The sequence below is a fragment of the Hyperolius riggenbachi genome, chromosome 4 (genome assembly GCF_040937935.1).
Source record: "Hyperolius riggenbachi isolate aHypRig1 chromosome 4, aHypRig1.pri, whole genome shotgun sequence".
In the NCBI taxonomy this organism is placed as follows: Eukaryota; Metazoa; Chordata; class Amphibia; order Anura; family Hyperoliidae; genus Hyperolius; species Hyperolius riggenbachi.
Genome location: NC_090649.1, coordinates 174,452,567 through 174,476,358, shown reverse-complemented (window position 1 = coordinate 174,476,358; position 23,792 = coordinate 174,452,567). Strand labels below are relative to the sequence as shown.

Here is a 23,792-nt window from a genome sequence, read left to right as displayed (position 1 = left end):
TTTTACCCTAATGACTCTGGTAATCATGCTTCTAATACCCTAATACCTGAGGATATATGTGGTCTGAGGAGGGAAAGTTTTTTTGTTGTCAGACAGGAATTGACTAATAATGTATAACTGTACTTTCCAGTTGCATCAGAAAGACCCCTCCTCAGCTATGCAGAGCAGCAGAGCAACTCACCCCATCCCCAGGCGCCATTTTCCACTCTACTTATTACAGCCACCAGCTGTGCTGCTGCATCCACATCGGGTCACATGACACACCTCGGGAGCCTATGGGGGATGCAGCAGAACATCCTGTAAGAAGAACAGAGTAGGATTGCACCTGTTTCTGTGGTAAGTCACACGCTGCTCTGCATAGCTAGGGAGGAAACAGAGAGGCACCCCCCCCCCCCCCCCCCCATGGTACCCCAGGAATCCTGGTTGCTTGAGCATGCCGGTTGCTTGGATGCCAGATAAGAGGGGTTTAACTGTTTAAAAAAGTATTAGAAAAAGGGGTCCTCTCTATTTAATGGGAATCCACACAGTTCGTCGGGTGTCACGCACCTCTGGCCACCGTGTATTGATTTTAATTGGGTCTCCAGCTAGTAATATAAACTAATTTTGAAAGGTAAAGAAGGTGACATAAAACCTCAGATCCAAAAAATACAAAAAACTTTATTGGGATACCTTCAAAACAGACACCAAGTCACACTAATTAAAAGCACTAAAATCAAAGGATCAAGGCTCACCTGGATTTCCACCAACATCCAAACTTGGATCTCTCTTTCACACCTTCACACACCAGCATACATGTCTAGGATCCGTCCACTCAGTGAGATATAATATCGCTCTATTAGCAAAGCTTCACTGCGTATAAGTCACTGTAAACATAGAAATTATGGATGTGCACAATCCAACTATTCCAAGAATTAGTGGGTTAATATGGCTTTAAAGGCCCATACACACGGGCTACAACTGTTGCTGGAAACACATGGCGCGCGCATGTTGCGGCAACAGGTCCTCCATGTGTATGAGGCGCGCGCAAGCAACTGTTGCTAATCAGAGCTGTCTCCAGGCGATTGACTTGTTCAATCCCCAGCAACAGCTGTTGCAGCAACCGTCCCTAGTCTCAAGTCGGTGCAGTCGTGTGTATGCTAGTCTCTAGCAACTCTTGTGAGTCCGACAGTTCATTGAACCTGCGACAGAAGTTGCTGAGCAACAGTTTCGCTATGTTTCAGACAGGTTGTTGCCGCGTGTATACAATCGTCGCTTGTATACAACTGTCGTTGCAGGAGACTTTCAACTGTTGCTTGTCTCCATGCAACTGCAGACATCCGTGCCTCATGTGTATGTAGCTTAAAGAAAACCTGTACTGAAAATGAAAGTCAAAATAAGCATACACAAGTCATATTTACCTTCCATGTAGTCTACTCCTCAGTGTCTTTCTCCTGTCCTGCGTCCTATTTGTTCACTATGATCAAGGAAATTTTCCGTCCTCCATTTTGAAAATAGCCATTACCCATAACAGCTTTCTGGTCAGCACACAGTTAAACTGTAACATTGTAAGGCTTGGTGGTGTATTCTCCACAGTCAGCATGCAACGCATGAGCTGGCGTGGAGGAGGTACACACACTAGCACCAGGAAACAGGCTATCCCTAGTATAGTGGAGGGGAGGACTGACTCCAATAGGAGATTGTGGCGCACAGAGCCGGTGCAGATCTGACAGCCACAAACAATGCTTACGTTATAACGTCTCAGCGCAAAGTAGCGCTGAGCGCACAAACCAGAACTGAGGAGATCAGGACAGGTAGACAGAATGAACGCTTACTTGCTAGCTAGCGGCTACTTAGCGACAGCAAGCGTCCAAAACCAGACAGACTGGAATGAGGCAGCCAATGCGATGCGGCGATGGCGTGCCTCACAAAGACAGGACAGGATAGTCAGAAAATAGCAGGATTAAGATAGATGAACGTAACACAGATAAATATACAATAAGTATGTTTTCCTAGCGTATTACAATTACAGCTATCAATGAAACTATTTGTAACGTCTGACTAACATATGTATATATCGGCAATGAACCGATATATGACATAAGCAGGAACGCTGACTAGGAATGGAGTAACACAGGGAACAGGACTCAGAAGGATTCGCTATCTCTTCGCAGAGATGAACGCAATCCACAAACTGTAACAGAACAGGATTCAGAAGGATTCGTTATCTCTTCGCAGAGATGAACGGAATCCACAAACGGTAACAGAACAGGATTCAGAAGGATTCGTTATCTCTTCGCAGAGATGAACGCAATCCACAAACAGAACCAGGAGCAGGGTAACTACCTCAGCACGGGTGGTCACGGTACGCGCAACCTACCAAAACGTGCTGGAAAGCTGACTAACTGCACACAGGATATAAACAGTTTGTGTACGTATACATCAGCGACCCTGATGTATTAACGTAACACAAATACAAGGAAAATAATAAACGTGCTGGTATGCATATATATTGGCAATGAACCAATATATGATGCAAAGACCAGCAAAGTATCTTTAACAAGAAACACGATCGGGGGCTAAAGCGACAGCAAGGCAGGCTTAAGCTGAAGCTATGAAAACCCAAGGAAACCCTGCAGGAAGCAGATCTTTATACTGAGGTCATCCAATGGGAGCAGACATGCAGATTCCCACACAGGTGAATGATAATCAGTCACAAGCTGACAGCAGGGAAAAACAGACAAAGCTATACAGCTTGCATGGAAATAGATCAGAACTGCCTGAGCTGCAGCACTAATACTTCCAGTAATAGCTGCTGCAGCAGCGATCATTACAGTACCCCCGCCTTTAAAAGTGGATTCCAGACGCTTTTCAAAACTGAAATTTCCAACAAAACAGTCTGACTGATAATTCATGATGACCGGGACAGCCCGGCAAGACCGAATTCCAGAATCAGTCCCCACAAGACTGGACCCATCAGAACCAGAACCTACAGAACCATGCCCATCAGTACTACAAGCCCCAGTGTGACACCCATCAGAACCATGATTTCCAGAAGAAAGCCCTCCGAAACTCCCTGAGCGATACCCACCGCCTTCCAGGAACAGTTCAGAAACGCCAAAGCCTTTGCAATGCCCACCGGTACTGTCTTTACCAACACAAAACCCACTGTTGAACCAGTCCAAGGCACCAGGACAAGTTTTCTCAGAGACCTCCCAGAACACCTTGAAGCTCCAAAGAGATCCCCATAGGTCAGAATGCCCCTTAGGCTCACATGGAGAACTATCAAGAACCCCTATGGAACCTAGGGCAATTCCCGAGTCAGGGCCACAAGGACAAACATCAATATCAGGGCTTTCAGGGACCAGAACCATCTCTGGGCATGCAGGCAGACTGGCAATATCAGAACGTGTTCCCACTAAGGAAGCATCAGAGCACGCTAACACCTTAGACACACTTGGGCATTCTGGCACACAAAGAACATCTGGGCACACCGGCACAAGAGAAACCTCTGGGCATGTCAAGGAACTGTGAGCCTCAGGGTCAGCCAAGACAGGACCAAAACCAGGACTGGCCAAAAAAAAATCATCATGACTAAACTTCGCAACTACTGGACTTTTACACGAGAATGCTGGATCAGACTTAGATGTCGCTGATTCCAGCAAAGTCAGTAACAAATCAGATTCAGGGGCACTAACAAGACAGGACACATCTTCTGATGTATGCACTGAACCAGACAGGGACTCCACAACTACCTCTGGACTGGACAGAGACTCATTTAATACACTGGATTGGAGCTCATGAGGCGCTGCAGAACAAGTCAGTATTGCAGCAGCCCCCACTGGACTAGGCAAAACTGAGGAATTCCCTGGACAGGAAGGGGACTCTGGAACCTCTGCCACAGCGGCCAGAGAACCAGAATCTTTCAGGATACAGGGCTGGGTTTCAGGAACACTCATCAGACCGGACTGAAATTCTGAGATTTCTATTATTTTGACCAGAGAATCAGAATTATCCATGTTACAGGGCAAGACTTCTGAAACATTCAGAGGACAGGGCTGGAGTTCCTCGGCTGTTACAACACTGGAGAGGGACTCAACAACATTGGTTAAATCAGACTGTGTACAGGACAAGGTATCTGACACACTTGCTGACGAGGACAATATTTCAATGGCTTCTGCTTTGCTGGGCAGAAATTCATCAAGTTTTATTAGAGCAGACTGTAATTCCAAAACAGCTGCTAGACAAGTGAATATTACTGCAACACCAACTGAGGTAAGCAGTGCTTCAGCCTCCTCTGCTAGAGGGTTTAAAGTATCCAAAGTACTGGGTGAAGCATAAGACTCTGCGACCACAGCTTCACTGGACAGGATCACTGAACAGTCCATATTGCAGGGCAAAACCATGGAAGCACCTGCTGGACAGCACAATGATTCTGTGACCTGAGTTTCATTGGAGAGATCTACTGCACAATTCATGGTACAGGGCAAATTTATTGGAAAATTTTCTGAACAAGGTAATAATTCTGCGATTTCAGGTTCACATAGCAGATGCTCTGAGCTATTCACGAAACTAGAGCGAGGTGTAGAAACAGGAAGATCAAGACACAATGTTTGCGCATCTGCTGGATCAGACAGGAGTTGAACTTTATTAACACAGGTAATTTCTGCAGAAGTGTTTGCAGAGACAGGCAAGATTTTTCTGGTGTCTGTTTCACTAAACAAAGAGTCATGAGTACTGGCTAGGCTGGACTCGGAAGTCAGCAGGACCTCTGGATTCTCTGCTGAGAAATTTGCGCAAGGCAAGGTTAAGAATGTATCAGTGGCTTCTGTTTTACTGGGAAGTAACACTGAGTTATCCATGGTACAGGGTGGAATTGCAGGAACTTCAATTTCACACAAAAAGAGCTCCGAATCACCTGCTGAATCAGCCAAAGGTGCTGAAGCAGGCGGGTCAGAACGCCAAATTTGCGAATTCGGAGTCACATAAAAATCATCCAAAATCAGTTCCCACACATCAATCAAGGGAGCCACACGGTCATACCTACACACACCAGCCTCTATTAGGTTATAGGCTGACTTAATGCATGCGTTCAATACCATTTCACTTTTTGCACTGTAAAATTGACAAAATGAACTTGAATCATTCTTCCATTCACAGACCAGGGCTTCCATCTCTCCCCTCTCGAATGGAGGATCCCATGCATACTTAACAGCGAAACATTTAGGCTGATCACAGTCTGCAGATATGATTGTGGCAGGCACATGTATAGGGTTAATTAGCAGGTGATTGGCAGATTCCTTATTCTTAAGAATTTCCAATACCTGTAGCAAGTGTTGAACTGTAGTGTATGCAAACTTCCCTTGGTTCACAAATAAGTTGATTTGTTCAATACTCTGTAATATCTCATCATAATCATACTCAGATAATTCTTTTAAACAAAAATCTTTATTTTCCCTAGCCAGGGAGGAAAGTTCATTAGTAGTTTCATAAGTCCATTTAACTCCCCTGAAAGACAATTGCATTTCATTATCTGTTAATGGCAGAATCTCATTATAGGTCTCAGTCGCTAAGGATAACGATTCTGCAGATTGGACACGTTTCTTAGAACGTTTGCGTTTTGCCTTTGACCTTGCGGTTTTTGGTGATTTATTCAAAGCTGCAGGAAAATTATCAGTAACACTTTCTGCTTGCTGCTCATTCTTGCAAGCAATTGAAGGAGCAGCTGATTGGCCTGCTGCCAGGAGTTCATTAAGAGGAAAAGGCAATGGATCTATGCGCAACCAGTTATGGATCACAAACGCTAGAAATTCCAGCGGTCTATCTTTCAAATCGGAATGATTGAGAACATCAAATGCCCACTGGAATAATTCCCCTTTAAACAAAATATAACTTAGTTGGAGTGCCCAGGTTGAAACAGGAGTCGCTTGGAGATCAGGATTGGTCAGGAACCTGGCACATTCAGAGAAAAACTCATTTTCTGTTTCAGAGCTAAGTTCTTCAAATTTTTTAAAGGAACAGGAACCATAATTAACAGTGTCATACTTTCTGGGAATCCCCCCCACAATGGGGATTGGTAATGGGGTTTTCATAATGTAAGGCTTGGTGGTGTATTCTCCACAGTCAGCATGCAACGCATGAGCTGGCGTGGAGGAGGTACACACACTAGCACCAGGAAACAGGCTATCCCTAGTATAGTGGAGGGGAGGACTGACTCCAATAGGAGATTGTGGCGCACAGAGCCGGTGCAGATCTGACAGCCACAAACAATGCTTACGTTATAACGTCTCAGCGCAAAGTAGCGCTGAGTGCACAAACCAGAACTGAGGAGATCAGGACAGGTAGACAGAATGAACGCTTACTTGCTAGCTAGCGGCTACTTAGCGACAGCAAGCATCCAAAACCAGACAGACTGGAATGAGGCAGCCAATGCGATGCGGCGATGGCGTGCCTCACAAAGACAGGACAGGATAGTCAGAAAATAGCAGGATTAAGATAGATGAACGTAACACAGATAAATATACAATAAGTATGTTTTCCTAGCGTATTACAATTACAGCTATCAATGAAACTATTTGTAACGTCTGACTAACATATGTATATATCGGCAATGAACCGATATATGACATAAGCAGGAACGCTGACTAGGAATGGAGTAACACAGGGAACAGGACTCAGAAGGATTCGCTATCTCTTCGCAGAGATGAACGCAATCCACAAACTGTAACAGAACAGGATTCAGAAGGATTCGTTATCTCTTCGCAGAGATGAACGCAATCCACAAACGGTAACAGAACAGGATTCAGAAGGATTCGTTATCTCTTCGCAGAGATGAACGCAATCCACAAACAGAACCAGGAGCAGGGTAACTACCTCAGCACGGGTGGTCACGGTACGCGCAACCTACCAAAACGTGCTGGAAAGCTGACTAACTGCACACAGGATATAAACAGTTTGTGTACGTATACATCAGCGACCCTGATGTATTAACGTAACACAAATACAAGGAAAATAATAAACGTGCTGGTATGCATATATATTGGCAATGAACCAATATATGATGCAAAGACCAGCAAAGTATCTTTAACAAGAAACACGATCGGGGGCTAAAGCGACAGCAAGGCAGGCTTAAGCTGAAGCTATGAAAACCCAAGGAAACCCTGCAGGAAGCAGATCTTTATACTGAGGTCATCCAATGGGAGCAGACATGCAGATTCCCACACAGGTGAATGATAATCAGTCACAAGCTGACAGCAGGGAAAAACAGACAAAGCTATACAGCTTGCATGGAAATAGATCAGAACTGCCTGAGCTGCAGCACTAATACTTCCAGTAATAGCTGCTGCAGCAGCGATCATTACAAACATCGCCCACTTGAGCCATAGGGAAACATGGACATTACCTGGTACATCCGTTTTCCTCTCAGCTATAACTGACAGCAACTGATATTTTACTGACAGCAACTGATATATTTCAGATCTGACAAAATATTGTCAGAACTGGATGGGATTATTGTCAGAAGAAAATGGTGAGCTTCTGAGAGGAACTGATGGCAAGGTAAATCTGTACTGTTCATTTGAAGTTACCTCATGTGTTTATTTTAACCACTTGAGGACCGCCCCCAGCCGATGGGCGGCGGCAAAGACCGGGCCCAAACGACCGCAATACGCCCATCGGCGGGGGCGGCTGCGGGAGTGTCTGTGCGGCGATCGCGTCATTCGTGACGCGATCAGCCGCCGGGGACTGGCTCCGCCCACCGTTCGTTGTAACCCGCCGGCCGTTCGGAAGCGCCGGCGGGTTACTAGCACCCGGATCGCCGCATGTAACAAGTATAATAGGCTTTGTAATGTATACAAAGCCTATTATACTGGCTGCCTCCTGCCCTGGTGGTCCCAGTGTCCGAGGGACCACCAGGGCAGGCTGCAGCCACCCTAGTCTGCACCCAAGCACACTGATTTCCCCCTCCCCTGCCCCCTGATCGCCCACAGCACCCCTCAGACCCCCCCCTGCCCACCCCCCAGACCACTGTTTGCACCCAGTCACCCCCCTAATCACCCATCAATCACTCCCTGTCACTATCTGTCAACGCTATTTTATTTTTAAGTCCCTAATCTGCCCCCTACTCCCTCCTGATCACCCCCCCACCCCTCAGATTCTCCCCAGACCCCCCCCCCAGACCCCCCCCCCCCCCCGTGTACTGTATGCATCTATCCCCCCTGATCACCTGTCAATCACCTGTCAATCACCTGTCAATCACCCGTCAATCACCCGTCAATCACCCCCTGTCACTGCCACCCATCAATCAGCCCCTAACCTGCCCCTTGCGGGCAATCTGATCACCCACCCACACCAATAGATCGCCCGCAGATCCGACATCAGATCACCTCCCAAATCCATTGTTTACATCTCTTATCTCCTCTAAACACCCACTAATTACCCATCAATCACCCCCTATCACCACCTGTCACTGTTACCCATCAGATTAGACCCTAATCTGCCCCTTGCGGGCACCCAATCACCCGCCCACACGCTCAGATTGCCCTCAGACCCCCCCTTATCAATTCGCCCGTGCAATATTTACATCTGTTATTCCCTGTAATAACCCACTGATCACCTGTCAATCACCCATCAATCACCCCCTGTCACTGCCACCCATCAATCACCCCCTGTCACTGCCACCCATCAATCAGCCCCTAACCTGCCCCTTGCGGGCAATCTGATCACCCACCCACACCAATAGATCGCCCGCAGATCCGACATCAGATCACCTCCCAAATCCATTGTTTACATCTCTTATCTCCTCTAAACACCCACTAATTACCCATCAATCACCCCCTATCACCACCTGTCACTGTTACCCATCAGATTAGACCCTAATCTTCCCCTTGCGGGCACCCAATCACCCGCCCACACGCTCAGATTGCCCTCAGACCCCCCCTTATCAATTCGCCCGTGCAATATTTACATCTGTTATTCCCTGTAATAACCCACTGATCACCTGTCAATCACCCATCAATCACCCCCTGTCACTGCCACCCATCAATCACCCCCTGTCACTGCCACCCATCAATCAGCCCCTAACCTGCCCCTTGCGGGCAATCTGATCACCCACCCACACCAATAGATCGCCCGCAGATCCGACATCAGATCACCTCCCAAATCCATTGTTTACATCTCTTATCTCCTCTAAACACCCACTAATTACCCATCAATCACCCCCTATCACCACCTGTCACTGTTACCCATCAGATTAGACCCTAATCTGCCCCTTGCGGGCACCCAATCACCCGCCCACACGCTCAGATTGCCCTCAGACCCCCCCTTATCAATTCGCCCGTGCAATATTTACATCTGTTATTCCCTGTAATAACCCACTGATCACCTGTCAATCACCCATCAATCACCCCCTGTCACTGCCACCCATCAATCACCCCCTGTCACTGCCACCCATCAAACAGCCCCTAACCTGCCCCTTGCGGGCAATCTGATCACCCACCCACACCAATAGATCGCCCGCAGATCTTCTCTCCTCTAAACACCCACTAATTACCCATCAATCACCCGCTATCACCACTTGTCACTGTTACCCATCAGATTAGACCCTAATCTGCCCCTTGTGGGCACCCAATCACCCGCCCACACCTCAGAACGCCCTCAGACCCCAGCCCTGATCACCTCGCCAGTGCATTGCTTGCATCTATTTCCCCCCTCTAATCACACCTTGAGACACCCATCAATCACCTCCTGTCACCCCCTAGCACACCTACCCATCAGATCAGGCCCTAATTTGCCCCGTGTGGGCTCCTGATCACTCGGCCAAACCCTCAGATCCCCCTCAGACCCCCTTCCGATCACGTCCCCAGTGCATTTATTGCATCTATTTTCCCCTCTAACCGCCCCCTGAGACACCCATCAATCACCTCCTGTCACCCCCCTAGCACTCCTATCCATCAGATCAGGCCCAATACATCCTGTCATCTAAGAGGCCACCCTGCTTATGACCGCTTCCACAAAATTTGCCCCCTCATAGACCACCTGTCATCAAAATTTGCAGATGCTTATACCCCTGAACAGTCATTTTGAGAAATTTGGTTTCCAGACTACTCACAGTTTTGGGCCCGTAAAATGCCAGGGCAGTATAGGAACCCCACAAGTGACCCCATTTTAGAAAGAAGACACCCCAAGGTATTCTGTTAGGTGTATGATGAGTTCATAGAATATTTTATTTTTTGTCAAAAGTTAGAGGAAATTGGATTTTTATTGTTTTTTTCACAAAGTGTCATTTTTCACTAACTTGTGACAAAAAATAAAATCTTCTATGAACTCACCATACCCTTAACGGAATACCTTGGGGTGTCTTCTTTCTAAAATGGGGTCACTTGTGGGGTTCCTATACTGCCCTGGCATTTTAGGGGCCCTAAACCGTGAGGAGTAGTCTAGAATCCAAATGCCTCAAAATGACCTGTGAATAGGACGTTAGGCCCCTTAGCGCACCTAGGTTGCAAAAAAGTGTCACACATGTGGTATCGCCGTACTCAGAAGAAGTAGTATAATGTGTTTTGCAGTGTATTTTTATACATACCCATGCTGGGTGGGAGAAATCTCTCTGTAAATGGACAATTGTGTGTAAAAAAAATCAAATAATTGTCATTTACAGAGATATTTCTCCCACCCAGCATCTGTATGTGTAAAAATACACCCCAAAACACATTATACTACTTCTCCTGAGTACGGCGGTACCACATGTGTGGCACTTTTTTGCACCCTAAGTGCGCTAAGGGGCCCAAAGTCCAATGAGTACCTTTAGGATTTCACAGGTCATTTTGCGACATTTGGTTTCAAGACTACTCCTCACGGTTTAGGGCCCCTAAAATGCCAGGGCAGTATAGGAACCCCACAAATGACCCCATTTTAGAAAGAAGACACCCCAAGGTATTCCGTTAGGAGTATGGTGAGTTCATAGAAGATTTTATTTTTTGTCACAAGTTAGCGGAAAATGACACTTTGTGAAAAAAAACAATTAACATCAATTTCCGCTAACTTGTGACAAAAAAAAAAAATCTTCTATGAACTCACCATACTCCTAATGGAATACCTTGGGGTGTCTTCTTTCTAAAATGGGGTAATTTGTGGGGTTCCTATACTGTCCTGGCATTTTAGGGGCCCTAAACCGTGAGGAGTAGTCTTGAAACGAAATTTCTCAAAATGACCTGTGAAATCCTAAAGGTACTCATTGGACTTTGGGCCCCTTAGCGCAGTTAGGGTGCAAAAAAGTGCCACACATGTGGTATTGCCGTACTCAGGAGAAGTAGTATAATGTGTTTTGGGGTGTATTTTTCCACATACCCATGCTGAGTGGGAGAAATATCTCTATAAATAGACAATTGTGTGTAAAAAAAATAAAAAAATTGTCATTTACGGAGATATTTCTCCCACCCAGCATGGGTATGTGTAAAAATACACCCCAAAACACATTATACTACTTTTCCTGAGTACGGCAATACCACATGTGTGGCACTTTTTTGCAGCCTAACTGCGCTAAGGGGCCCAAAGTCCAATGAGCATCTTTAGGCTTTACAGGGGTGCTTACAATTAGGCACCCCCCAAAATGCCAGGACAGTGAACACACCCCACAAATGACCCCATTTTGGAAAGTAGACACTTCAAGGTATTCAGAGAGGAGCATAGTGAGTCCGTGGCAGATTTCATTTTTTTTTTGTCGCAAGTTAGAAGAAATGGAAACTTTTTTTTTTGTTGTTGTTGTCACAAAGTGTCATTTTCCGCTAACTTGTGACAAAAAATAAAATCTTCTATGAACTCACCATGCCTCTCACTGAATACTTTGGGATGTCTTCTTTCCAAAATGGGGTCATTTGGGGGGTATTTGGACTATCCTGGAATTTTAGCCCCTCATGAAACCTGACAGGTGCGCAGAAAAGTCAGAGATGCTTGAAAATGGGAAAATTCACTTTTGGCACCATAGTTTGTAAACGCTATAACTTTTACCCAATCCAATAAATATACACTGAATGGTTTTTTTTTTATCAAAGACATGTAGCAGAATAACTTTCGCGCTCAAATGTATAGGAAATTTTACTTTATTTGAAAAATGTCAGCACAGAAAGTTAAAAAAGTCATTTTTTTGACAAAATTCATGTCTTTTTTGATGAATATAATAAAAAGTAAAACTCGCAGCAGCAATCAAATAGCATCAAAAGAAAGCTGTATTAGTGACAAGAAAAGGAGGTAAAATTCATTTAGGTGGTAGGTTGTATGACCGAGCATTAAACCGTGAAAGCTGCAGTGGTCTGAATGGAGAAAAAGGCTCTGGTCCTTAAGGGGCGAAAAGACTGTGGTCCTGAAGTGGTTAAATATTTTTACTCAGTACAGGTTCTCTTTAAGGCATAGGTCTGAAGCACAGTTCACAGCATAAAGATTAGTTGAGCATAGCAAGCCAGTCTGTTTTGAAGGTATCTAAATAAAGTTATTTGTATTTTTTGGATCTAAGGTCTTATGTCACCTTTTTTACCTTTCAAATGGGTTTTACTGTTTATCCACATTCACACACTATATGCATGGATGGGGTTATTTGTATATAGCCATGTCCACTTACGGATAAATAATGAAATAAGGCTGGATTAATTGCTCTTTTGTAAAGACCCATATTCTCAACCATGCACCGTATTTACCTGTGATCGTATTTTGAGTGCAGGTCCAAGCTTTAGTCCCATTGTATCCAAGAGATGGTCCTCGGTCAGAAGTGGTAGGGTTACTCCATCAATATCATGGTCTTTAAAAACCTGGAACAAAAGCATTTGATACAATGAGAACAAATCAGAGGCAATAATATGTACCTTTCTGTATGTGTGGTCCTAGTGTGCTGTATACATATCCAGCAGACAGGATTATCATTCTAAATCAAATACAGCTGTCTTCATCTAACATGTAATAGTGCTGTTTACAAGGACGATAAGAGGTGATGGTGATATTTAATATAGAGATGGAGCAAGGCACCAGAAGAGAGCCAGTGAGAGAACACGTTTTGGGTTACTCAGCCCCAGGCCGCCCATGAGGCAGGGTGAGGTAGGTTCCTCAGGCGGCGGAAGTGGGGGGGAAGGCGGCACCCACCTAGCCATGAGTGAGGCGCCGTGCTGGAGGGGGTAGCAGCCAGGAAGGGGGAGCAGCGTCCACAGCAGTGGGGAGGTGGGTCGGACCCCCCTCCCTCACCTGGAGCTCCCTGTCCGTGCTCCACCTACAGCTATTTGTGCAATATTTAATTAGGCAGCGGGGGAAGCAATGATGTGACGAGAACCCAGCGGAGGCAAGCACACAGGACTTCATCTAAAGTCGGCATATTGCCAGAGCCACCAGCGGGACTACGGAGGGGGCCAGCAGAAGGACCTTGCGGGCTACGGTGGGCTGGAGGAGGCCCCAGGTAAGTCCAGTTTCCTTTTTTACGACACCGCTCAGGGTCTCTTTAACTGCCGCGCACTGTGGAGTAATGAGACCACGATACTTCACTGATGTGGCCTCTACTATGTTAATAATGTCCGTTCATTTTACCGCATTGGAAAAGTGACAGTGAATGGATCCTACTTTATAAATAGGATCCGTTCACACTTGTCAATCTGCAACGGATCCGTTGCGGTAAGCGGACCGTGGACTGTGCAGTCCGTGATTTATCTATTATGCATATAGTCACTGGTTGAAACATCTGCCCCGGGCTTCAACTGGACCACAACGAACCATCGGAGCAGACACAACACTGTCCACCCCCGATGGCTGTTCTTGGTCTGGTTTAAGTTGGAACCTAGCCTCAGACAGCAGATTGTGTCATTAATTAATGTAAAGTAAACATGTTAAATAGGAGCCCCTGGTGTGAGGCTTACAATGAGCGAGGGCACACCTCTTATGACAAAATATTCTCACACTGCCTATCATAAAGCAGCTGGGAGTTTGTCAGCACAGGAAAGCTGTTTGTGCATGGAGCAATCTGCCATCTATTCCAGGAATATCTCAGCAGTCAGGTCTCCATTGCCTGGTCTGAATGACTAAACTCTTACAAGGTAATGAGCCTGACACACTACTTCTATTATACTTTTTGTTGGCAGTGCAATATGTGCATCCTTTTTTTAATGGGACACTTGGGAAATATGTAGCGTCTGTTGGTTAGACAGTGTTCAGCACATGCCGTCATCTCTGGTCAGTGAAGTCTCCAGACATATTAACTAATGTTGTAAGTACATCTGGTATGCCACTGGACTGTGAATCAGCAATCTGCTGTGATCGTGCACAGAACTGCAAGCTACTCAGTTCAGCTTGTGTTTGTCTGAACTCTGCTTGAATATAAAGTAGCAGCACTGCCCTGGATGTGCAAGAATGTGTCGCAGAATAACAATATTGCGTTTGTTTTCACACCCAGGTGTTACTTTATGCCAAGCAAGCAGAAGCATGGAGTAAATCGCATTCGAATGGTTATGAGGCATACACATATTTTGTGTAGTGTGAAAGTATACCTGACATATAGCTTATGCTGCAGTGTGGTCGCCATGCTTACTTTCATCTCATGCTGACAGCGAGCTGTACCATGAGTAAATACATGCATGTAAAAAGAGCGCTGCCGTCATCTGGGCACCAGGAATAGCCAGTAGTAGAATATCGGTGAAATTACTGTTATTGTACTATTGGGCAATGTGATAGTAGAAAATCAGTTCATTGATTTAACTATAACTAATCCAAAACATACTGGTTATATGGCTATTCAGGACAATGAGCAACACATAACTACAGTACATTTAGCAGTAAGGTTTTGTCCCTTCACGTGCTCCCTTAGTACTCCCAGCAGTCATTGATCTCCAATGAAGTAGCTACCTCTCTCTGTTATGATTTCTATCTCACATAGAAATTGAACATATGTCTATTTCCAGAACAGTGCAGTGATCTGGAGGAGGGCGTGGGAAACTTCTGGAGGGTACAGAGGCTACACTCTACCGAGGTAAGTATCTGACTTTTTCTTTTTTTAAGTCACAGGTTAGCTTTAACCTCCCTGGCAGTAAGCCCGATCCTACCTCAGGTCGGGCTATGCCACACAGGAGGATTTCTCAGGCCCTGCTGGGCCGATTTGCATAATTGTGTGTGTACTTCCCGATCGCCACCGCTCCGCGCTGATTCGCCGCTATCCACCGCGCCCCCCCCAGACCCCTTGTGCAGCCTGGCCTATCAGCGCCCGCCAGTGCTGAGGGGTGGATCGGGACACCCGATGACATCACGACGTCCATGACGTCGATGACGATCGTCGCCATGTCGACGGGGGAAGACAAACAGGAAATCCTGTTCTGAACGGGATTTCCTGTTTGCACTGATCGCCGGAGGCGATGGGAGGGGGAGGGGGATGCCACTGCGCAGTGGCTATCATGTAGCTAGCGCTAGGCTAGCTACATGATTAAAAAAAACTAAAAAAATAAAGTGCTGCGCTGCCCCCTGGCGGTTTTAATAGCCCGCCAGGGAGGTTAAGGCCTTAAAAGCATTTGTTCTCAGCTTAAAGTGGTCTAACACCCAGCATTTCAACTTTGCTTTAAAAGATTGCTTACAGCTTAGAAACTATTATGCCAGATTTTTTTTTTTTTTTTTTTTTTAGCAGAAATTCACTGAATGGATTAAACATGACATCTTAGTGCTGCATTTAGCTAAAAATCCTCCTCTGTGCTTAGGTTTAGTTACAAATGTATCTATTTACAATGTAATAAACAAACACCTCTCTGAGAGAACAAAGAGGGCTTCCCAGACAGGCTTTTCAGAGGTCTATTTGCATTCCAAACAAAGATACATTTGTAACTAAAGCTAAGCAGGGATGCGGATTCCTAGCTGAATGCAACACTAAAATGTCATGTTTAACCCATTCAGTGATTTTCTGCTTAAAAAAAATCTGGCATAATAGTTTCTAAGCTGTAAGCAATCTTTTAAAGCAAAGTTGTAATGCTGGGTGTTAAACCGCTTTAATTTTATTTCTAACCTTTCTATTCATCCATCGAGGCCTTTTTCCACCAAGCACACGCGGCTCTGTGCTATTGCGCAGGTGTGAGCTGACCTGCATCTGTGTATTGCGGCTGCTCATAGCCACTGACTTTCAGAGGGTATCATGAGAAATACCATAGAGAGATGGTGTTCTGGAGTAGGACTTTGAAAGTCTCTGGGGGATCCAGAGGCTTCCCGCTATCGAGGTGGGTCTCTGATTTTTCTCCATTTTAAACACTTAAAGTGGACCCAAATTAAAAATACAAGATTTCAGAAATAAAATCTATTTTCTAAATTATAATGATAAATAGCAGCCTTTTTTCAGCTGCATGGTGACAAATATAAAATATTTTACATTAATTGGAGGAACCCCTCCCTTCCTTTCAAATTGCCAGGATTTTTCCGGCAAACTGGTGGAGGAGATAAAAAACAAAAATAAAACACAGGCTGCTACTGATGATGTCACAGGGAAGGTGATCTCAGCTTGTGTGAGATTTCACATAGACGATGCCCCTGTGAGAGAGGGTAGCTGATGGCAAACACACCCATGATCTAAAACCTGCTACTAAGCTCAGAAGTAATGGCTGCCACCTGTATAACTCTAGTTATGAAAAGAAAAGGGTGAAAAGCATACACTGAAATGCTCATAGGCTTAAAGGAGTGTTTATTTATCTTTGTATGTGTAAGAATGGTGCAACTAAATATTTTGAATTAAAAAAATGTTTGGTTAGGGTCTGCTTTAAGCCCTCGGTCGTTTTCACTTTATGCATCCGAGCAATGTTCACCTCCCATTCATTAGCCTATAACTTTATCACCACTTATCACAATGAACTGATCTATATCGTTTTTTTTCCGCCACTAATTAGGCTTTCTTTGGGTGGTACATTTTACTAAGAGCTACCTTACTGTAAATGCATTTTAACAGTAAGAATAAGAAAAAAATGGAAAAAATTCATTATTTCTCAGTTTTCGCCATTATAGTTTTAAAATACATGCCTCCATAATTAAAACCCACGTATTGTATTGGCCCATTTGTCCTGGTTATTTCACGTTTAAATTATGTTCCTATCACAATGTATGGCGACAATATTTTATTTGGAAATGAAAGAGCATTTCTTCCGTTTTGCATCCATCACTATTTACAAGGGTGTAAAAAAAAAAAAAAATAGAAATATTTCGTCTTTACATAGATATTTAAAAAGTTTAGACCCTTAGGTTAATATTTATGTTTTTTTTATTGTAATGTTTTTTTCTTAATTATTATTATTAACCACTTTATTACCAGCGATGGGATATCTCCGTCCCTTTTTCCACCCTGTCAACACCAGGGACGGAGATATCTGCACCTCCCGCCGCTCCCACCGCTGTCCGCGCTCCCGCTCGCTCGTGCGCGCGCCCCCGCGCTTGTGCACGCCGCCGCCCGCTCGCCCAGAGATCAATGAACGGGAAAAAACATTCCCTTTCATTGCTCGCTGCCCCCGCAATGATCGGCTGCTTCTATGAGAAGCAACGCGATCATTGTGAAAAAAAAAGTTTCCCAGCCTCATAACACTTCCTGCAAGCATACTTCTTACGCTTGCAGGTCGCATACATAAAAAGTTACTGTGGCCATCTTGTGGCCAAATAGTAAAACTACACCCTAAAGCATTTTTCATATACAAATACATTAGTTTTACACTAAAATTTAACTCATTACCTCCCACACTCCCCAATTTTTTTTTGTAATAAAAAAAAAATTGCAATGAAAAAAAATACATAAATAGTTACCTTAGGGACTGAACTTTTTAAATATTTATGTCAAGAGGGTATAACACTGTTACTTTATAAACTATGGGCTTGTAAAAAAAATGCACTTTTATTTCCAAATAAAATATTGGCGCCAAACATTGTGATAGGGACATAATTTAAATGGTTTTATAACCGGGACAAATGGGCAAATAAATTTCATTGGTATTAATTACAGTAGCATGCATTATTTAAAAATTATAATGGCTGAAAAATGAAAAATAATGAATTTTTCCCACATTTTTTCCTATTTTCCAATTAAAACATATTTAGAATAAAATAATTCTTGGCATAATGTCCCACCTAAAGAAAGCCTAATTGGTGGCGAAAAAACAAGATATAGTTCATTTCATTGTGATAAGTAATGATAAAGTTATAGACGAATGAATGGAAGGAGCGCTGAAAGGTGAAAATTGCTCTGGTGCTCAAGGGGTAAAATCCCTAAGTTGTGAAGTGGTTAAACATTTTATGTGGGTATTTTTGGGAGGGTGGGATGTAAATAGTATTTGTTTTGGGTAAATATATGTGCATTTTTATTTTTTTTTACATTTAGATGTAGTTTTACTTTTTGGTCACAAGATGGCAACCTTGAGTTTGTTTATATGACGTCACTCTAAGCGTACAATGTACGCTTAGAGGGACATAGGAGGCAGAAAAAGTGAAGCTTCCGAGAGAAGCTGTCACTTTTTCTGCGGGGGAGAGGAATCAGTGACCGGGCACCATGGCCCGATTCATTGATTCCTGGGCTAACGATCCGCGACTGGGAACACGCGTGCACGCGCGCGATCGGCCACGAGAGCGCACAGGAGTACACATGGCCTCCTTGACGTAGTTCTACGTCAAGGAGGACAAAGTGGTTAAGCTGACATGATGATTTTATTTATTAAAAGAAATGTTAAGTTAAAAATGAAAAAAAAACTGTTTTACTTACGCAGGCCTTCTTGAAGCCCCTAGAGTCATCCAGTGCCCGCCCCGTCCGTCTGTGGCAAAGCTGGCCGGCCACGCACCTCCTTGCCATGTCCCGGTTGCTGGCAGTGTTCTGTGCATGCGAAGTATGTAAAAATCACTACTGGGCAAGTGCAGAGCACTCCCGGGAACGAGAGTGTGATCAGGTTGCACAATAGCCACAGAATGGCCAGAATTGTGGGGGTCGTGGAAGGAGGCACAGGATGACTCCAGGGGGCTGCAAGAAGCACAAAAAAAACTGCTTTTTTTTTTTTTTTAAAGTATTCCTTTAAAGGAAACCAGAAACCAAATTAAGAGATACGCAGAGAGCGCACTTCCTCTTTCGCAGACTGGCAGCGACTGGCAGAATTAAATGGGACCCAATATTGGCGATGCAGGCAGCAGAGGACGGCAGCGTGGGAGCAAGCCGTGTGCATAGGGCTGGAGGAAGCACCAGGTATGCATAAAGCTTTTTTTTTTTATTTGGTCTCTGGTACACCTTAAAGATAACATTTATCCAAACCTACCAAGTGTGACAAACTTGCAAAAGTGAAAAAATCAGGAAGGGAACAAGTACTTTTTAACAGCACGCGCACACACACGCACTTACGCACGCATACACGCACATACACACACACATGCAGGGGCTCTCCAAGATTTGAAAAACTTCGGAACAGTTCCTCAGGATCTTCAGAGGCCAAAAAAGGCTGCTCTAGTGGGTGCACAAGAGCCAGCACACGCATCATTTATCACACCATATACACCTGTCAGGCTCTCAGCACGCAATGTTCTGCCATTGAACACACAGCAGGAGCTGCATACTGTATGTTAGTCTTGAGCAGACATTGTGTACTGGCAGTGACTCACTGAATTCATAGATGACTGTGGTGACTCATATGTATAATAGGCTAGTTTGCAATGAACATAGATAGCTGAGTGCATCTTTTATTGCCAATGTGTATGCGGATAAAAATCCTTCTCAAGTATGGATAATATACACTAATACAATGGAGACAAATATGAAATATTTACCTGGGCATAAGAAGAGCAGCCAGGTAAGCTACATATAAAGTCATAGACATCCTGAGAAGTCAATTTATGAATATCTTGAATAGCTGGAATATCTTCTCTGTTCAGGAACAGACTGTGTGTACCTTTAAATATATAAAATGATGATCATGCATAGAGATAAATATATATCTCCAAGTATAATTATTGCTGTATACAATGTATCTTATTGGGAAAGATTTCTGTATGGTATAATCAGTCATAGCAACAGTCCAGAGCCGTCATCATTTTCAGGATCCATAATGCTAGGTACACAATACAATTTTCTGGCAGATTTACCTGCCAGATCGATTATTTCCAACATGTCTGATCTGAATTCCCATCGATTTTCCAATTGATTTCCATAGATGTGAACGGAAATTGATTGGAAAATCGATCAGAAAATCCATCATGAATTCAGATTGGACATGTGGGAAATAATCAGTCTGGCAGGTAAATCTGCCAGAAAATTGTATGGTGTGTACCTAGGAATGCTCTATAATAGGGGGAGGGGAAGAGAGGCATGGACAGTACCACTCTCTGCGAGCTTCCTTAGAAGTTCCAAACAGGACAGAAGGAGTATAGCCAGGGCCGGATTTGTACTTTCCAGCGCCTTATGCCGGCTGTCACCAACCGCCCCCCCCCCCCCCATTCTGTCCAACTCTGACTAGTTTGAACGGGCCCCCCTCTGTTTTGCTGCTTTGCCCCATTCAACAAAGAAGCAGTGCATGCTCTGTCCACTCCATGTAATTTTGCGCTCCTGTCTGCATGCACAGCAGGCGATAGTGTTCTGGGCTTGCATACTTCAGAAATGATGCTCATGTATGAGCACTCAGCAGCACTTGTCAAGTACACATACCCATAACACTCCCTGGGCTCCTGTGCACATGCATATAGGAGTGCAAAATCACAAGGAGCCCCAGTGGACAGCGCTGCTTCTTTGTCCTCTGTGCTACTGGCTGCCGTCAGAGCCACAAATAGGGGACAGTGTAGCACAATGCAGAGAAGCCCATCCAAAACAGAGAACAGGTAAGTAGAAGGATCCGACATTACACACACTGGCATAGATGAAGTGTAATGCTAGGTACACATGATGCAATTTTCTGACAGATTTACTGTCAGGTCAATTATTTCCATCATGTCTGATCTAATTTCAATTTTTCAATCAATTTGCTGTTCTCTTCTATGAAAAATCATTCAGAAAATTGATTGGAAAGCAGATCGGACATGTTGGAAATAGTCGATGTGTCAGAAAATTGCATCGTGTGTACCCAGCATAAGTTCAGGTGTACTTTACACAGCGACAATTTAGCACTTAAGACAGATCTTAAAATCAGTCAGCAGGATGTTTTGTAACAGAATAACACTTTTTATTGGCTAACCAAAAGAAAAACAGTGAGAGTCGTCTTCAGACTTTGTTGCTGTATACAAGATGTTAGGGCACACAGCTATATATACAGTCAGCAGGAGATGCATTGATTGTTTTGTAAATATAAATAAATGTAACACAGTTGTCATTCTGTTTCAAAACATCCTGATTTCACGGATGGTCAACACAGTACTTTGCTGGCAAAAAAAGCCAGGAAAGAGTTAAACTGTAGCACAAAGAATGTTGTTGTCATTCTCTAGGAGGAAAAAAAAAGCCATAAATTTAACAGATCTGAGGTCTTTAACAGCACTGACCTATGGTACTAGTAATAAACTAACATCAGTCAGGGAGGGGAAGAGCCGCTAATTCCTGCCCGTGAATGCGTGCTGCATGAAAAAGACTAATCGGAACTCAAGAGTTCTGCTACTTGAGCCCATATATTTTTCTTCTCACAGCAGATTGTTTGTCCCCTCTCATCATACAGGTGACAGCAGATGCTGACTGCCATAACACACACTTTGCAAGTAAGAGAGATGCAGGGATCTCTGGAATTCAGGCAGACCAGAGCAAAGCAGGAGAGGTGATTTACTTTGACATGTGACCTCTTATCTCTCCAAGTCCTGCGCCCTGCTGATTTTTATCGCCCTAGGCCATGGCCTCTGTGACCTTCCCAGAAATCCGGCCCTGAGTATAGCAACAGCAATCCACTACTAGGTGACTGGCTCACTACTAGAGGGGAGGTGCCCAACATCAGTGGACACCTTTACACAGATTCCTGACCAAAACTGTCAGGAATTATTCTTTCCATAATCTAAAGTGTAATCATAACAGAAGCCCTAGTTCACATAATGTTTGTTGTATAATAATATTAGGAAGTGCAAAGCTAATGGTTACTGTAGTGCTATGGACATTAGACAAGATTTCAGCTGAATTCTTGCCTGATATCCAACAGCTCAAAATAACAGACCAGGAAAATGGATGAGCAAACATTTCTCAAAGATGATAAAATACAATATGGCCCTTATTCAATTCACTTTTGCTCATACGTTTTCTCCTAGGCGACATTTTTACACCTTTTAACCTACTTTTTGTTACTGCAGATTACTGAGAACTTATTTTAAACAGAAAATGAAAAAAAGTATCTCCAAAGAGAAAGCTTCGGAGAAAAAGTCATTTGAATAAGGCCTTAAAGAGACTCTGAAGTCTAAAAAAAAAACATGTTTTTACTTAAGTAACTTGATAAGCACTAATGCCCTACCTAAAATGCTGCATCCCCGCGGCTGAAATCCCTATTAATCCCCCGAAATCCCTGGGGGGAGATTTGCGCAGCGCTTCCTGTAGAGGCAGAGCTTTAGCCAGTAGCTCTACTCCCGTCAATCGGCACTGATCGCCGCCTCCTCCCTCCCCTCTCAGTCTTCTTTCCAGTGGCGTAGCTAAGGAGCTGTGGGCCCCGATGCAAGTTTTACATTGGGGCCCCCCAAGCACTCTATACATAACAATTGATACGGCGCACCAAAACCTGCCAATGGCAACTACAGTGTCAGAGGTGCAAGAAGGGGATGGGGAGCAGTTTGTTAATGATTACCACTATTCAAAGCATCTATAGAAGTGCTTATTATGAGCACAGGACCAATAGAGAGCTAATACTGCAGTTGAGGGAGGGCCCTTTGGGGCCCCTCTGGCCCAAGGGCCCCGATGCGGTCGCTACCTCTGCAACCCCTATTGCTACGCCCCTGCTTCTTTCACTAAGAGGGGCGGGGGAGAGGCAGCGATTAGCGCTGATTGACGAGAATAGAGACAGAGCTACAGCCCAAAGCTCTGCCTCCCCCAGCATCAAAATTCACAACCAAAGAAGTTGTGGATTTTTGCACTGGGATTTGGGGGTTTAATAGCGATTTCAGCCACTGGGATGCAGCGTTTTAGGTAGGCCTAGGTGTTTATCAAGTCAGTTAAGTAAAAACGTGCTTTTTTTGAGACTTTTTTATTATTATTTTATTATTATTAAGTATTTATATAGCGCTGACATATTACGCAGCGCTGTACAGTGTATATATATCTTGTCACTAACTGTCCCTCAAAGGAGCTCACAATCTAATCCCTACCATTGCCATATGTGTATATTATGTAGTGTAAGTACTGTAGTGTAGGGCCAATTTTTAGGGGGAGCCAATTAACTTATCCGTATGTTTTTGGAATGTGGGAGGAAACCGGAGTGCCCGGAGGAAACCCACGCAGACACGGAGAGAACATACAAACTCTTTGCAGATAGTGCCCTGGCTGGGATTCGAACCAGGGACCCAGCGCTGCAAGGCGAGAGAGCTAACCACTACACCACCGTGCTGCTTCAGAGTCTCTTTAAGCTGTGGTGCAAAAATGGCAAAAAAAGCAAAAAAGGGGGATTGTTCCTATTGATGTCTTCTTAAAGGAATTGTCAGGCAAAAAAAAAATGATTTTCACTTACCTGGGGCTTCTACTAGCCCCATGCAGCCATCCTGTGCCCTCGTAGTCACTCACTGCTGCTCTAGTCCCCCGCCGCCAGCTAGTTTCGTATTTGCCGACCTCGAGGTCAGCGGGCCACATTGCATACATTTTTACGCATTCCCGCTGGTGCAGGAACATTAACACATACATTTTTTAGCGTTAGCGGTGCAATGCG

The 23,792-nt window shown here is 44.4% G+C and overlaps 1 protein-coding gene across 1 annotated transcript in view; it reads right to left on the bottom strand.

The window, feature by feature from the left end:
* Positions 1-23,792, bottom strand: part of SAMD7 (sterile alpha motif domain containing 7) — a 92,725-nt gene that overhangs the window by 5,129 nt on the left and 63,804 nt on the right. The window contains exons 8-9 of the mRNA XM_068233314.1: positions 19,753-19,874; positions 12,666-12,776 (exon numbers count right to left, since the gene is read on the bottom strand). Of these exons, the coding sequence (XP_068089415.1) occupies positions 12,666-12,776; positions 19,753-19,874 (233 nt within the window). The remainder of the gene's footprint in view (positions 1-12,665; positions 12,777-19,752; positions 19,875-23,792) is intronic.